Raw genomic sequence first — 17,648 nt, forward strand, 5'->3', positions numbered from 1 at the left:
TGGTGGTTCTGACTCAAAGAATAATAGCGCAAAGCTATCTGTCAGGGGTGGCCCTGGTCTACTTTGCCCTTCAGGTAAATTGGGGTAGTCAGGCATTAAGAAAGGTTTTTAGCAGGAAGTAAAGCACTTCAGTGACTATCTTTGCATGAAGAATCAGAGAAAGGAATGAAGGAAATATTATTTTCCCTGTAAAATGAGAAAGGGACTGAGATGGAATGACATCTGGGGTTTGTGGCAGCTGGGTAATGCAGAGAGTCAATTTGTACAACCTCTTTTTACCTCTCCAAGACCTCGCCTCACCTCATACTTTCACTATGGACTACATCTGAATATTGACGATGGCTACCAAAAAATGAAATTTGAAATGGTATCGACTTATTGTGAGACGGCTTTGTATTACATTAGTAGACATATTCGATCTCTTCCTGGGCACCAAACCTCATTATAAGAGGTCCACAATATCCTGTCCAAACTTGGAAAACCCAAAAAGTTCTGGAAACTAGAAGGTTTTTTTCTTAAGTTTGGCACCCAAACCAGACTTGAACCGACTAGAGGGTACTTATGGTCTTGTTTATCTTACTTAGTGAGAATCCAAAAGTTTTGTTGTAAAAATTATGTTTGACTATAGGTGCTGTCCAGCTTCCACCGGAGTATGAATGTAGTAGATGGTACATGTTCCATACTACCTTCCTAACTTGAAAAATTCTGAATTCTGAAGCACATGTGAACCCCAAATGGTCTGAATAAGGGATTATGGACCTGATTATATGACTGCCAGCTATAAATCTCTATCTTACAGACATTTCATACTCAAAAATATCTAAAACTGAACTCACTGTCTTTTTTCTAAATCTGTTTCTTTATTTTGATGAATGCTACCGCCATTCACTGAGTCACCAAGTCTGAAACTTAAAAGTCAGTCTAGATTCTTTGCTCTCTCTTCCTTCTTGAATCTAACTGGCTATTGAAATCTGTAGATCCTAAAAAATCCATTTCCTTCTTTTCATTATCAGTAATTCTTGCCTGAACCCCTGCTTCCTATCTTGCCTCATCCACTCCAACTTCCACACTGTTGATCCCCATTTTGCTTAAAAAAAAAAAAAAAAAAAAAGATGGAGCAGGCCATTGCCCTGCATACAGTTCTTTAATGACTTTGTATACTCTGTCCTCATTTTTGCATTGCCTTCTCCCAGTCCTTTCATGATCAAGTTCAGGCCCACTGGCTTTAGCACTCAGTGCAAACTTGGGTACTTCTCATCAGCCTGCCATGAGATGTCCATCCCACAGAATTGAGATGTCCCTCCTGAGTGCTCCCAGGTCCCCAAATGCAGATGCCCTTTCAGTGTTCATCCCACTGCTCTGAAACTATACTGTCCTCTCATTGGACTGTGAGCTCCCTGAAGACAGACATCGTGTGTTATCGCTGTTGTAATTCACACCCTGATGGTTAAAAGGATTTGTCTTATATCTACATAAGACATGCTAAATAGGACCAAAGTGATATGACAGAGAGAGTAAAACACAAAAAGAAGAGAAGGAAGAAAACCTAACTCTGCCTTGGTCCATGATGCCTTTCTGTGTCCTTGCCAAGTGGGCAAATGTATGGATGACTGCTGGTGAGGAGACACTGCTTGGCATTGAGAGGGTATCAGATGGGCCACACCAGTGAGTAATCCATACTGACTATTGAGGATGATTTATAAATATTACACTGAAATCATTGCTTCCTGATTCATCAACCCAGAACTACGGAGCACTGACTGTGTGATAGCACTCCTCTAAAGAAAGCAGAGCCATGGCATTAGGGACCTATGTGGTCATAATCTGCTGGAAAGCTTGGCCCTCTGATTGCCAGAAATGCTCCAGTATGTATGTAAAGAAAGTTTCTTTTTTTTTTTTTTTTTTAATTTTTTTTTTCAACGTTTTTTATTTTATTTTTTTGGGACAGAGAGAGACAGAGCATGAACGGGGGAGGGGCAGAGAGAGAGGGAGACACAGAATCGGAAACAGGCTCCAGGCTCCGAGCCATCAGCCCAGAGCCTGACGCGGGGCTCGAACCCACGGACCGCGAGATCGTGACCTGGCTGAAGTCAGACGCTTAACCGACTGCGCCACCCAGGCGCCCCGTAAAGAAAGTTTCTTAAATGATATTTCTAAATAGTTGGGAACAGGATGACTATTCAGTCCTGTTCACTTAGGACAGTTCTCTGTGGTCCTCCTGTACTTATTAATAGTGCTCCTTCTTGTTCTCAAGTGTCCCAGTTTGACCAATAAATTTGGACACTCTGCCCACGAGTATCAAGCTCTGGAGTCAAATGAGTAGTCAAATGACAACAAGAATCTGATATCTGGATTCAAAGAATTTCACCTTATATTGGCACTGAATGGTCTCAATATTTTCAATTTTTTTCATGATGATGGAGAAAATCTGATTCTGTACAACTCATTTTGCCTCCTCCACACTACCCTTTCCTTACAGATCATGCCAGAACATGGATAGTCCAGTGTGGCACACTGAAATAAATGATGCTTCTGAAATACATTTATTTTTTGAGAGAGGGAGGGAAGCAAACGATAAGAGACTCTTAAATACAGAGAACAAACTGAGGGTGATGGGAGGATGGGAAGAGGGGAAATATGGGTGATGGGCATTGAGGAGGGCACTTGTTGGGATGAGCACTGGGTGTTATATGTAAGTGATGAACCATGGGAATCTACCCCAAAAACCAAGAGCATACTTTACACACTGTATGTTAGCCAATTTGATAGTAAATTATATTATATAAAATATACCATATGATGTAATAAAATATACCATATACATATGGTATATATATACACATATATACGTATATATGTGTATATATATATGCATATATATGTATATATATACATATATATGCGTGTGTGTGTGTGTGTGTGTGTGTATATATATGTGTATATATATATATATATATATATATATATCTGTTTAGATTTCAGTTCCTTCTCTATTTCTGAGGAAGTTGCTAGAAGTAGTCACCCATGTTGGCAAGGACAATTTCTGAGGGAAGAGAACAGGGTTGTGAAGAGGAGGGAAAGAACAAAAACCACAGTAATCATGTTTAGAGTTCTCTGGCTTGCCCTGTCACCATAAGTTGCCCTGTACTAATACCTTTCTCTTGGAGCACATGTGAGTGACCACTTAAGTCACTAGTATGGCTCAGAAACCACCTGCTAAGGGAGGGACTCTGCACTCACACTGCATTCAGTTGTACTGATGGTGCTTGGGGTGGATCACGAAGCCTGCCTCCATGCGGATGGGTTAATGCTGAGATTATCAATGGCTCAGCACAAATTTCCTCCCGCACTGGCTTATCAGATTCAGCCAACCCCAGCAGTCAGCCCCTGACGGAGCAGTATCCTCTTCTGCCTCTCTGATCACTTACTTCCCCAAGCAGCGTACCTGAAGGGCCGCTGCTAATCGAATGATTTTGTAGCCCTGATTTGCCTTATCTGGAACTAAACTGATTATTTCTCCTCTTCTGTGGCACTTGGGAAGAAAAGAGAAGAAAATGCTACCCAAGTTGGGGCTCTGAGTTTTCACTAGGGAGAACACAAAGCTTGAAGGAATTTGGGCTAAAGAGACAAAGGATGCCATGTAGTAAAAGGACAAGAGAAAAACTTCAGTAGAGAGAACACAATACGCTGGCCCTGAGGGAACGAGAACCAGCCCTGCAGTGTGTTCTGGAGGCGCCAAGTACCCGCCGTTCCCTGACGAGGGGCTAAAACCTGCCAGGGTGTGCCCAGGCTGATGGGCACGTATAACTAGCAAGCAAAATCACGCAGTGGTGTATCTGGCTAATAAAGAAGGAAAACACATAAACTAAGGTGTTGTGAAACAATGGGACATGGGGCATTTTACTTTGAAAGGGGCACAAATAATGGATTACAAAAATTTAAGACGCCTCTAGGTACCTGAAGTGCCTCTGTGTGTGTGTGCCAGTATACAAGAATGTGGGAGAGACTCCTCCAGAACCTTTCCCATTACATAATCATCCACAACAAAAGAAATGGGGAGTGTGCATTTTATGTAATCTTATCTCTGCAAGGAATAGCCAGTCACTAAAAATACAAAAAAAACCAAAAAAATTAAAAGCACATAAAAGGGATACACTTATAGAAACGCAGGAAAAATTATTCAAATGCTGAAAGGAAAGAAAATTCCCTCTCCAAAACTGGCTATGGAAGAAATAAATGTTTTAACTTTCTAGACTTTGTGATCAAAACTTCTCAAACAATGACTCATCTAAAACTATGAATGGCATAAACTATGAAATGAGCAAAAGGCCAAATTCTTAAACCCTGATAATGATGCAATCAGTATTCATCGGTATGAAAGGATTTATTTTACAAATGGCATGTGAATGCAGCATGAGAAATGTATTGATAATAAAAAAAAAGAAAGATTGGACCAATGAGATGACATATTTATGGAAACCGTAGAAGCCTATGGAAACTGATGAGGCACAAAAGCTTAGTTTGAAAAAAGTATATGCCACCATTCAGAAGTTGCTTCAATTTTTTAATAATTGAAATTTACGAGCACCAGCCTACTTGCACCCTTTGTTCTTCTTGAACTAAACTGTTTTCTTGTAGCCTCATGTTTACTGAAGCCTAAAATTAGAACTGACAGCAATTCACTGCAACAAAGTGGGCTTCCTCCCCTGCCCGTCCGCCTGTAGCCCATGTCCCATTCATGCCCTAGAAATCCACTCATCTCTCGGTGGTCATCTGCCAAGAGAAGAAAAATAGGGCAGAGATGAAAACATGTCGTTCAGGCAGGGGAGTTGAGAGCAAACCTGCTGGCTTCTCCCTCCCCCCAGCGCCTCTCCTCAGGACCTCACCTCTGCACTGCTGGTCCTTGCTCTTGTCCTCCTCCGACACATCTGACGCCTCCAACAAGAGCCGGTCCAGCACTTGCTTGCACTCTTGCAGTAGTGTAGCTACGGCTTTTTGATTATTCATGATGATTACTCTTCCTCAACGATGAGTCAAGTGTCCCTGGGTCTATGGTGATCAATTACCCAGAAGAAGACATCGATTCTCAATAAAAGAGCCCCTTCAAGGCGAAGGTACCTGGTGAACAAAAGCGAGAGAAAGATGATTAACTGAAGCATCATCAATTATCTGTAAGACTCAAGCAGGGAGGGATAATAGGGCAAACACATGAAAATACATGACAGCCCTGGAGGACTTTATTAGGGGAGTGTGTGAAATTACTGCAGGGCCTGGTCTAGATGGGCAGCACCTCGAAGGCGTCAGAGAGCAGAAGGGAGAGGGTCTTGGTGCAGACCTTGGTTACCCGCAGTGATGTCAGTGGAATCCCATGAAGCCAAATGAAATGAATATACTCTGTGATTTATGTATCTTCTGCATACTTCCCATCAGTGCCTCTGGATCCCAGTGGCACCGCACTTTCTGTCTCTCTGGAAGTCTACAGGAAGCATCTGGCTAACAGTTCTAATATTCAGATACAAGCACATGGTGATATGAAGTTTACCATTCTCATAACCCACTACTGATTTCCCCTGTGAAGTATTCTTCATGGTATTTAGCATCATATAATTTGGACCAAGATAGGCAATGACAGATGCCAAATTTAAAGCTCTTCACCGCTAGGCGTATTGCCAAATAAAATAGAGAAATGATATCCCAGAAAGCCCAATTTCCTAGATCTAGTGTATGGATGAATTTTTGGATGACAGATTGCATATGTAAATATGAATATACTATAATGATCTATTGCAGTCAAGGTAATTTCACGAACAAAATAAATTACTAACAGTACAAAAGTACCTGGCAAATAAATACCATAAAATTACTGAATTAACACATCTTTATTATCTTACAGATCATAAACAAATAAATAAATAAGAATACTATCTTATTATCTATAAATCTTCCCTTTATTAAGGAATGTACACTGTAAACAAAACAAACTTCCTTTGTTTACAATGAACAAATGAAACAAAGAAACTCTTCCTGAGTTTGCCAGAATAGAGTGGAGCTGCTATAGGGCTTAGACATTCTTATAGAGCACATAGAATTAAAAAAAATTTTTTTTAATCTTTATTTATTTTTGAGAGAGAGACAGAGTGTGAGCAGGGGAGGAGCAGAGAAAGAGGGAGACACAGAATCTGAAGTAGGCTCCAGGCTCCCAGCTGTGAGCACAGAGCCCAACACGGGGCTCGAACTCACAAACCCCGAGATCATGACCTGAGCCCAAGTGGGACGCTTAACCGACTGAGACACCCAGGCGCCCCTAGGGCACATAGAATTTTATTACTAAAGCAAGAGAGTCTGAAAGGGAAGGAAGTAACAAATGTATGGATGGCTCATGTAGCTTCATCTCCTGGCTTATACATGCAGGGAAGTAATCATTAAAAATATTAAAGTCATGAATTATTGCGTAGGTGTTGGGATAAAAAGTCTCATTTTAAGAAGCTACTCTTGAATTTTAAATAGTAAGAAAATATTTTTCTTTCTTTCTTTTTTTTCCCTTAACGGGAACAGAAAATGAAAGATGAACTAACTGTGTAATATAAACTTTTCACTTTTTCATTCTAACCTGGCTGGTATACTTTATATACTTTGGGTTTGAAAACACACACACGTTCTTTAGACAGAAAACTGCCAAAGCAAAGTTTCAGGATGTTACAGGCTTGTTTCCTTAAAATAATGGTGTATTGTTGGTGAAGAACACAAGTACAGTACTTGGATACAAAATTCCTGTTTCTTGAAAGAGAATTCACAGAAGTGAGATTGTGATGAATTAGTTACTGGATGCATTTAAGCATAAGTAAAATTAAATCTCTCTTCTGTTTAAGATGTTTCAGAAAGTATTCCTGCCTGGATTGGGTTGTGGTACTAAATGGTTTCCAATGTCCCTTTTAGCTCAAGTATTTTTAAGTGAATGTTGTGTGGTAAGAGCTGGCCATTAGCTTGCCTTTCTACGAAAGGAACCAAGAAGTAAGGGCTGGTCAGAGAGCTAATTAGTGGAATAGCACGAGCAAGAAGCCATGTAGCAATGGAATGGCCCACCATTCCTGAAAAAGGGAGCTGTGCTCTAATGGAGGGTTAGCATGGAGATTGAGAAATGCAGTTGGTAATTGAGAAACTTAACAAACCTTGCTTGAAATTAACTGAAGGTGAGTAGGACACACTCTTCTTTCTTCAGAATGAAAGGAAGAAGGGGGTTCTCTTTTTAGGATCTTTTTTAGGACCTCATATAGAAAGAGGAGTATAATAAGAAAATATGAAGAACTCATGCACAAAGAAATAATCCTGTACTGTGATGTAATGTTAATAGCATACCATTCCTTTGTCTAAAGGCTTAGAATAATGTTTTGTTGCTGCCATATCATCCTCTTAAGGTAGGAGGTAGTCTTTTGTTATACTGACAAATTAAAATAAACTTTAATTGCTCTGTTTCTATAAATGTTTAAACAGAAAGAGCATGTAGTAATGAATAGTGGACTTGGATATAGGAAAACTGTTACACATAATAGTGTTCAACAGATATTTGTGACTAATTCCACTTCATTCTCTATCGTCAACTATTTGTGAGACCTCTGAGGTTCACTGTGGAGACTCATTTTTCTTATCTCTATTTTAAGGAGGTTAAGTGGGAACAATTGCTAATATCTTTCGAGGTCTTAAATTACATACTCAGCAGATTGTCTATTTTGCCTAAGAATATCTGATACTTATTTATTGCATAATTCTTGGCTCTTTTGAGAACACTTAGGTATAATATTCTTATGCATACTTTTCTCTGTGGTTTAGAAATGTTGGCTTGAATCTTAGAGGTTGATTACTAAATAAATATAACTCTGCTTTTGTTCCCTCACTTGAAACCCTAATGTCTACAGGATCATAAATCTCTTCCTTTTGTCTAAGTGCTGTGAAAGAGAGATAAGAAATGTGGTTCTGTGAGGGCAAACAACAGGACTTGTCCTAATAATTTGGGTGAAACTAGAGCAGGTTAATGGGAGATTCTTTGAGGATATGATGCTTGAATTAAACTCTGTAAGAAGAACGGGGCTTAATGAAATTAAAATGGTAGGGAACAGCCGTAATGCAGATAGAAATATAGAGGAAATGAAAGAAGGCCAAATTAGTTTAACTAGAGATAAAAGGAGAAAGTTGATGAGGTGAGTTTGGAGAAGTAGGTAGGGGCTGTTCAGGGCCCTGTGTGCCAGGTAAGGAATCTTGTGTTTAACCCAAGAGTCATAGGAAACTACTGGTAGCAGGAGGAACATGACCAGATTTGCATTTGGAAAAGTTCATTCTGTTTTGGCTATAGGGTGTTTTGGGGGCAGAGAGGAAAAAGGTGATTGCAGGTAGATTAGTTAGGCATTTATTGTAATAATCTAGATGAGAAATATCAGAACTTTGGGCCAGAGTCATAGAGACAGAAAGTTGGACAAATTTGAGGGCTGTTTAGGGAATAAATGCAGTGTTGCTGTTGGATAGATATGGTCTTAAAATGAGTCCCAAGATTGTGGCTCACCATAGCTCAAAGTTGAATGGACAGTTACCATACTCTGAGACAGGGAACATAAAAGAGACCTAGGAAAAGGCATAAATGCATCTTATATTTTATATTTCTAGCAATAAAGATAGAAAGATAAGTCATACTGTCCAGAATAAACAATTGGATTCTAACCAAGAAAGCATTTCTAAGAAAAGAAGATTTCCAGGATAATTAATGTTTAGTACTTGGGACTTCCCAAAATATATTGAAAATATTCTTTATACTTTTTGAAAGTTATAGCATTTTCTCATTTCCCTGCAGAATTCAGGAGAGACAATAGGAAGAAAATACTGTAACATGAGAAACACTTTGGAATCCAACCATCTGTCCAGACTTGTATGGTTCATTGTTAAGCATAACAGAGGCTGGAGCCTAGAAAATTTTCCTTCAGGCAATGATCCTGCTGGAAATTTTGGTCAGCTTCCTTTATAAAAGAATCATTTTCAATTTCAACACATATCAATTTTTGCTCCCTGAACTGTGGCATTCTGTGAGCTGTACCTATTCCTAAATTGAATAATGTTAATTTCCCCATATTTTTTGTAATCTAAGAATTATTTTTTCTATTTTGACATCCCCTATATACATTTTTTCAAAAAATTAAATAGAAAGAGGCCATCAAGAGCAAGAGAACATACAAACAGATACTTCCCGGATAATATTAGATATCCAACAAAGTTAGAATCTATGGCACACATGCACGCACATAGCCAAATGGTCATGTGTTCATATATTCCATGTTTGGAATTTTGATATTTGTGTATTTTATTTCTGTTGGTGACCTAGAATACAGCTGAGTGGATGAGTTGTGAGATAATTGAGAAATCAGCCATCATTAAGAGAAGGCAAATCAGTGTATTATTCAAAACCCCATTTCTTTTGGCATTTGTGAGTCTTTTTCTTGGACAATTAGTACTCCTTTGGGGGTAAATCAAAGAAAATAAAAGAATTCCAAAGGCATTCCATGGTCTACTAGCTGCCACTTCTGTAATAATCCACCAGCCAGCTAGTCATAATCCTTAAGCCAAATGATGTGGGGAAGCATAAAGAAGTAGAGGCATAAAGAAGCCTACACTGTCAAGGAGTTATAATATAATTATGGGAATAAGACATAAGTACATTAAAATATTAAACAGGATTATAGTCCAAAGTCTCAGTTTAAAATATCTTTGTTGGAATTCAATTAATGTTTGGTTAGACTCACAAGCGAACATACAGAGCTCATTTGATTCACATATAAATGAATAATTATACTCAAATTACTTTTTCATCTACATTCAAAATCGTTTATCATATTGTTCTATTCTGGTATCTAACGAAGAACAACAAGAATACATTTCTCTGATCAGTCACCAGCAATGACAATGCAGCTTTTTCCACCTTTTCACCTTCCCCTGAGCAACCCCACACACAAATTCTGTCCATAGTGCCTCTGGTACTGGTCCGTGCAAGTGGGGACACAAAAGTAGAAAGAGAACTGATTGGAGAGTAAGACAACTGTAGGGCTTGGATAGATATTTTTGGATAACAGCCATTGTTAGCATTTTAAAACTGAATAAAAAGAGAAGGAGAAGGCAACTTCTAAGTCACCAAAACCCAAAAGGGTAGACTTCTATTCTAGTGGTATGGAAGACTATACATTCTGAACAACATTCCCACTAAAAACAAGTAAAAATGCTGCAAACGCCCTTTATCACATCTACAATGTATCAGTAAAAATGACAAGAAAAGGGGGTGCCTGGGTGGCTCAGTTGGTTAAGCGTCCGACTTCGGCTCAGGTCATGATCTCACAGTTCATGAGTTCGAGCCCCGCGTCGGGCTCTGTGCTGACAGCTCAGAGCCTGGAGCCTGCTTCACATTCTGTGTCTCCCTCTCTCTCTGCCCCTTCCCTGCTCATGCTGTGTCTCTCTCTGTCTCAAAAATAAATAAACATTAAAAAAAAATGATAAGAAAGGAAGGACTACTCAGAAAACAAACCAAGAAAAAGCTGGAACCCAGAAGGTTAGCCAGTACAGAAGTTAGCTTTTGCCTTGAGTGTATTTGCAAACACTGTAAGCTGAAACTTTGGTTTTCACGATCTTGGAGTGTGGGAAGATAGGAAATAAAACCGAAGGTCTACCCAAATTGGAATGTATAAGAAGACACTGTTCCCTTGCATAAAACTGATGTCCCAGTAAAGGTTGATCCTTTAGTGTAAGGGCAAGCTAAAAGTGAATCCTCATCCTCTCCTGCCACCTCTCAGGAAATTTGCCTGTGGCAAAACATGCTGCCTCTTGAGGGAGACCAGATTTTTTTCTCTTGAGAATTTCCACAGATCTACAAAACTTCTGGCTAATAATTACTTTAAAACAAGTTATTTAAAAATGATCCTAAAGCTTCAGGAGAACATACCTTGTAAAGTCCACTTATAACATAATGACATCCCGACCCAGGCAACATGCAGAGCTCATGTGAATTTTTTAATTAACTGTTTATTGGAAACATGTCAAATACCAAATCGTTTTTTAATTCATTCTTTAGCTTTTATACGATGTTTTTCAAGATCACATGTGTTTATTGAAAACATGTCAAATACCTAATCATTTTTTTTCATTCATTCCTTAGCTTTTTATATGATATTTTTCAACATCATGAGAGATAAATAATATTCTAACCCTGTGCTTGTTATTTAAAATAGCTACAGCATGGTGCCTGGGTGGCTTGTTGTTTAAGCATCTGACTCAGGTCATGATTATCATGGTTCATGAGTTCGAGTCTGACAATGGGTGAGTGAGCCCCGTATCATATGAGCATGAGCCTTGCTTCAGGTGAACATGAGCTCTGCCTCTCTCTCTCTCTCTCTCTCTCTCTCTCTGACCCTCGTGGGATTCTTTCTCTTTTTCTCTCTGCCTCTCGATCACTTGTGCCCTCAATCTCTCTCTCTCTCTCAAAAAAAAAAAAAAAATGGCTAGAGCAAATAAAAGGTAGTTTTACATACGCGAATTTCATGAAAAAAAAAAAAAAAAAAGAAAGGTCCTAGGTTGGTGGTTTTCTCAGGCAACTGGTGGAATGAAACATAATCTTCTCTAAAGGAATCTGACTTCAAACTAGGCTTCAAAGAATCTCCACCTATAAAATACCAAGAAATATGAGTCCCTGGCCAACTCACAAAATGCATGAGGTAAAAGGAAACAATGGATGAAAGAAGAAACAACAGATAGTAAAATCAGACCCACAAAGAATTTAGTTAATGGAATTATCAGATACAGACTACAAAATATACATGCTTAAAGATGTGAAAGAATATATTGAGTATATGAGTTAAGAACAGGAAACTATACAAAGGTATAGGCAGATTGAAAAAGAATCAAATAGAATTTCTATAAATGAAAAAATAATAGTTAAAAAATTTTTAAATCTATGAATTAAATAGATTTAGTCAAATATTAGTTCTGGCTGAAGATAGAATTTTTAAACTGTTGATAAATCAGAACATATCTAAACTGCAACAACAACAAAAAAGGCAGAGAGAGAAAATACAAAAGAGAGGTTCAGAAACAGGGAAAATTGATGGAAAAGCTCTAACATATGCCTCATAAGAATCCTTGATGGGAAGAAGAGGGAGAAGCAAAAGAAATGTTTGGACAGATAATGACTAAGAACTTTAAGAACAGGAGAAAGACATTAATTAAAATACCCATAATATTCAAGCAGATTAAATAAATAAATAAAAATCCATATTTAGAAATATCATAGCAAAACTAGGGAATACCAAGGGCACAGAGAAGATCTTTAAAGTCACTGGAGAGAAAACACAGCACCTTCAAAGAAACAACAGTGGATTTATAGCTACCTACCTAAAAGCAACAATGGAAACTAGAAGACAGTGAAAGGATATCTTCAATATATTGGGGGGAAACCTTGAAAAATAAAAATATTTAAAAATAAACATCAACAGATTCTTACTAAAGAAATCCCTAAAGTACATAGTTTACATAGAAGGAAAGTGATCACAGATGAAGGGCCTGAGACTGAAGGGAAAATAATAAACAAAAATAGTGGTGAAATGTTGGCTAAATATAAATACTGATTGTATAAAGCTACAACAATAACAATGTCTTATGAGATTAAGAAATAGGAAAAAAAACACATATAAATACAAACAACATATATATGAGGAGGAGAGTGATTGATGTCAAAGTGTTTTTAGATCTTGGAATTGACAGGAGGTAGGGAGATTTTAACTTTAGACTGTGATAAAAACTTCTAAGATAATCTTTTAAAAATAAAACATGTAAGTTTCAAACTGGTAGAAGGTAAAACATGAAAAGAAACAAAACAATCCAAAGGAAGGCAAGAAAAGAAAAGGGGAAAAAAAACAAGGAAAAGTCAGTATAAATTTAAGATACAAAATATGATGACAGAAATAAATTTAACTATATCAGTATTTCCAATAAATATAAATGAACTAAATGCTATAGTTAAAAGATAAAGGTAGAGTTGATTTTAAAAATAGTCACATGGATTTACTTAAAGCATAAGAATAAGGAAAGTTTAAAGGTAATAAGAAAAAGATATATTAGAAAAATACTAACTAAAAGAAAGTTAGTATATTGGGGCGCCTGGATGGCTCAGTTGGTTGAGTTTCCGACTCTTGATGTTGGCTTAGGTCATAATCCCAAGGTCACAGGATCTAGCCCAGCATTAGGTTCTGCCCTGAGCATAGAGCCTGCTTAAGCTTCTCTCTCTCTTCTTTCCTCTGCCTCTCTCCCCTACTAGCGTGCTCTCTTTAAAATTAAAAAATTGGGGCCCTTGGGTGGCTCAGTTGGTTAAGCGTTTGACTTGGGCTCAGGTCATGATCTCACTGTTTGTGAATTCAAGCCCCACACTGGGCTTGCACTTGACAGTGCAGAGCCTGCTTGGGGTTTTCTCTCTCTCTCTCTCCCTCTCTCTCTGCCCCTCCCCTACCTATGCTTTCTCTCTCTCTCAAAATAAATGAATAAACTTTAAAAAAATAAAAATAAAATTTAAAAGTTAAAAAAATTATAAAAATTATAAAAATAAATAAATAAAAGAAAGTATATTAATATCAGGCAAAACAGACTTTAAGGCAAAAAGCATTAATAAAGATAAAAAAGCTACTTTACAATGATACATGGTTCAGTTCACCAGGAAGGTATACCAATTCTAAATGTACATGCATCTAGGAGTATAGCTTTTAATATATATGAAACAAAAAGTGAAAGAACAATAGGGGCACCTGGGTGGCTCAGTCGGTTAAATGTCCAACTTCAGCTCAGGCCATGGATCTCATGGTTCTTGGGTTCGAGCCCTGCATTGGGCTCTGTGCTGACAGCTCACAGCTAGGAGCCTGCTTCGGATTCTGTGTCTCGCTACCTCTCTCTCAGCCCCTCCCCTGCTACCACTCTGTCTCTCTCTCTCAAAAAAATAAACATTAAAAAAAATTTTTTAAAAGGTTGCTTAATGTTTCTAAAAAAAAAAAAGAACCATAAAGAAAAATATGCAAATACATAATCATAGTGGGAAAATTTAACACACCTCTTTTAGAAACTAATACATTAAGCAGACAAAAAAAAAAGTGGTAATGATATCACTGATTTGATCAACACAATTAACAAACTTGATTGAATAGATATTTATGAAACAACATATCAATGGCAGTCTATACATTACTTTCAAGCATGCCTGGAAGGAACATTTGTAAGAATTTAAGGTTTACTGTGCTATGAGACAAATCTCAACAAATCAGAAAACAGATTAATGTTTTGAATATGACATTGTATGACTGAAAGGCAATTAAGGTAATCAATAACAAAAAGATTACTAGAAAAATATTCAAATAGATGGAAATTAAGAAATACAGTTCTAAATAATTTGCAGGTCAAAGAAGGAATCATTATGAAAATTAGAGAGTATTACAATGGAATGATAAATACTGCATGTCAAAATATGTGGAATTCGGGGCGCCTGGGTGGCGCAGTCGGTTAAGCGTCCGACTTCAGCCAGGTCACGATCTCGCGGTCCGGGAGTTCGAGCCCCGCGTCAGGCTCTGGGCTGATGGCTCAGAGCCTGGAGCCTGTTTCTGATTCTGTGTCTCCCTCTCTCTCTGCCCCTCCCCCGTTCATGCTCTGTCTCTCTCTGTCCCAAAAATAAATAAACGTTGAAAAAAAAAATATGTGGAATTCAAAGTGGAACATAAAAGGAAATTAATAGCCAAAATACTTACAATAGAAATAAAGAATGAGGGAAATTTAATGAGTTAAACTTAAATAACCAAAAGTAAGGAAATGAATAGAAAAAATAAATGGTAGAAAAAGTGAAATAAAAAAAAGAATAGAAATTAATGGAATGAAACAGAAATTAATGGAAAAAACAAATATTCCATAGGAAGCTCAATAAAATAAAGTTCTTTCAAAAGACCACCGAAATTGACAAACTGCTGGTAAAAGCGATCAAGAGATAGAGAACAAACAAATAAAAGTAGGACTAAAAATCTTAGGAGGGGACATTAACAGATACTACAGAGATTTTTAAAAAGCTAACAAGTGAATAATGAAATATTATATACCAATACATTTGAAAACAATAAAATGGCAATTCATATAAAAGCATAACTTACTTAAAAGAAACCAAGGAGAAACAGAAAACCTGTACGGTCCCATAATCTTAAAGAAATGTAATCAGTAGTTGAAAAACCTTCCTACAAAGAAAACACCAGGAACATACAGTTTTACCAGTAAAATTTTATCAAACATCCAACAAGCCAATAAATTCAGTCTTATGCAAAATATCCTTAACTCTACAAGTAGCTAAAAACATGTAACAATAAAAATACACCATTTACAATGGCATAAAATATGTAAAGTATAATTAAAACTTATATGTGTGTATATATGAAGTAACCTATGAATAATTCTAATAATAACTATGTAAGACTTTTGGAAAGAAATTATAAAACTTACTTCATTGAAAGACATTAATGAAAATCTAAATACATGAGGAAATATTCTATGGTAGTGGCCTGGAAAGCACAATATTATTAAGATAGCAATTTTTCCCAAATTTATTTCCATCTTTATGCAATTCCAATAAAAATTGCTACAGCTGAACATGTGTTTGTGTGCCAACCTGACCAGATGATTCTAAAATTTATGTGAAAGGATGAAGTTCAAGAATAATCAAGATACTTCTAATGAAAAATAACAAGGGAGGAGCGGGGAGTATCATAACAGATGTCAATAATTAATAATAAAATCATATTAAATCATGCAAAAAATTACTGGCACTAGGATAGGCAAATTGCCTTTCTAAATATAGTTCTGCAAGAGACACATGTATATATGGGAATTTGGTTTAATACACTAGCTCAATACATGACCTTGAGCTAATTGGTTATTTTTTTAATCAATACTAGTTAAAGACTTAGATGTGAAAGACAAAAGTATGCAACTTTTAGAGGAGAATATCTAAGACAGAATATCCTTTTGACCATTGGTTGGGGAAGAATTTCTCAAACACTTATAAAAAGAGCAAATCACAAAAGATTGATATTTAATTAGTGAGAGATGAACTTCTGATTAGTAAAATGACACCATAAAGAAAGTGAAAAGACAAGTCATAAACTGGGAGAAAGTATTTGCAATGTATGTAACTGTCAAAGGATTTCTATTGAGAATATACAAAGAATTCCTATAAATCCTTGAGAAAAGGACCAATCTCATAGTAGAAAAAGAATGAACAAGAGTTGAACAGACACTTCACACAAGAGAAAATATTAATGGCCAATGAACACGTGAAATGTGTCCAAGCTCATTGGTAATCAGGAAATACAAATTCAAACCATGACCATTCACAACTTTTTGATTAGAAAAAATTTAAGTTGGATAACAGTTGTCAAGAATAGTCACTGTTACTTCCATTCACTATTGTTGGAAACTGGAAACTGTAGTTTGACATTACACAGTAAAGTAAAAAAAAAATGCACCTAGTGGGTGCACTATGACCCAGTGTCCACTCTTAGATATTCTAGTTTGGAGAAAATCTTGGGACCTGTGTCTAGGAAATATGAGCATGTTCACAGTGACACAGTTTGTAATAGCAAACAAAAGGAACAATCCATTACCCATCAAGAGGAGAATGGATTAAAAAACCGAAGTGTAGAGGTGCCTGGGTGGCTCAGTTGGTTAAGTGTCTGACCCCTGATTTTGGCTCAGGTCATGGTCTCATGGTTCATGGCTTCAAGCCCTGCATCAAGCTCTGCGCTGACAGCATGGGGCCTGCTTGGGATTGTCTCTCTCCCCCTCCCTCACTTTCTCTCTCTCCCTCTCTCTCAAAATAAACTTAAAAAAAAAATAAGTTAATTAAAAACTGAAGTGTAGTCATACACTGGGATAGAATAAGCAAGTAAGTGAATGAATTACAGTTACATATAGCAATATGGATGAATCTTAGAAATATAAAAAAGCACGTCACAGACGAATATGTGCATAAAAATGTTTATAGCTAAACAATATATTATTATAGGATACAAATATATATGGTAATATTACAAAGAAAAGTAAGGGAATGATAAACTAAAAATTAACAACAGTGGATTTATTGAGGGGAGAGTGAAGAAGATGAGGGGGAAGCATATGAACACAGGAAATGTCAAAGAAAGTGGTACGTTTTTTACTCAGACTATTTGATTTATGAGCATTCATCATGTTCTCGGTATACTACACCTATTTTATAATTTTGTTAAGTTTACTTTGAGAGAGAAAGAAAAAGCGTGAGTGGGGGAGGGGTGGAGAGAGAGAGAGAGAGAGAGAGAGAGAGAGAGAGAATCCCAAGCAGGATCCACACTGTCAGTTCAGAGCCTGATGAAAGGTTTGAACCCACAAACCGTGAGATCATAACCTAAACCAAAGTCCGACGCTTAACCAACTGAATCACCCAAGTGCCCCTATTTTATAGTTTTTTGATACCTATTTGACATTTAATGAAAAAATTAAAAAGCGGAAAATAGAAACTCAAGCCTAGGAGTATTGCACAGGTAATAAATATCATTTCCTGCCCTTAGGATTGGAGT

At 37.1% G+C, this 17,648-nt stretch overlaps 1 protein-coding gene across 2 annotated transcripts in view; it reads right to left on the reverse strand.

The window, feature by feature from the left end:
* Positions 1–17,648, reverse strand: part of ALPK1 (alpha kinase 1) — a 142,973-nt gene that overhangs the window by 65,037 nt on the left and 60,288 nt on the right. For both annotated transcript variants that reach the window (XM_030313240.1, XM_030313237.1), the window contains exon 3: positions 4,887–5,118. In XM_030313240.1, the coding sequence (XP_030169100.1) occupies positions 4,887–5,007 (121 nt within the window). In that variant the 5' untranslated portion in view covers positions 5,008–5,118. The remainder of the gene's footprint in view (positions 1–4,886; positions 5,119–17,648) is intronic.

The sequence above is a fragment of the Lynx canadensis genome, chromosome B1, assembly GCF_007474595.2.
Source record: "Lynx canadensis isolate LIC74 chromosome B1, mLynCan4.pri.v2, whole genome shotgun sequence".
Classification (NCBI taxonomy): domain Eukaryota; kingdom Metazoa; phylum Chordata; class Mammalia; order Carnivora; family Felidae; genus Lynx; species Lynx canadensis.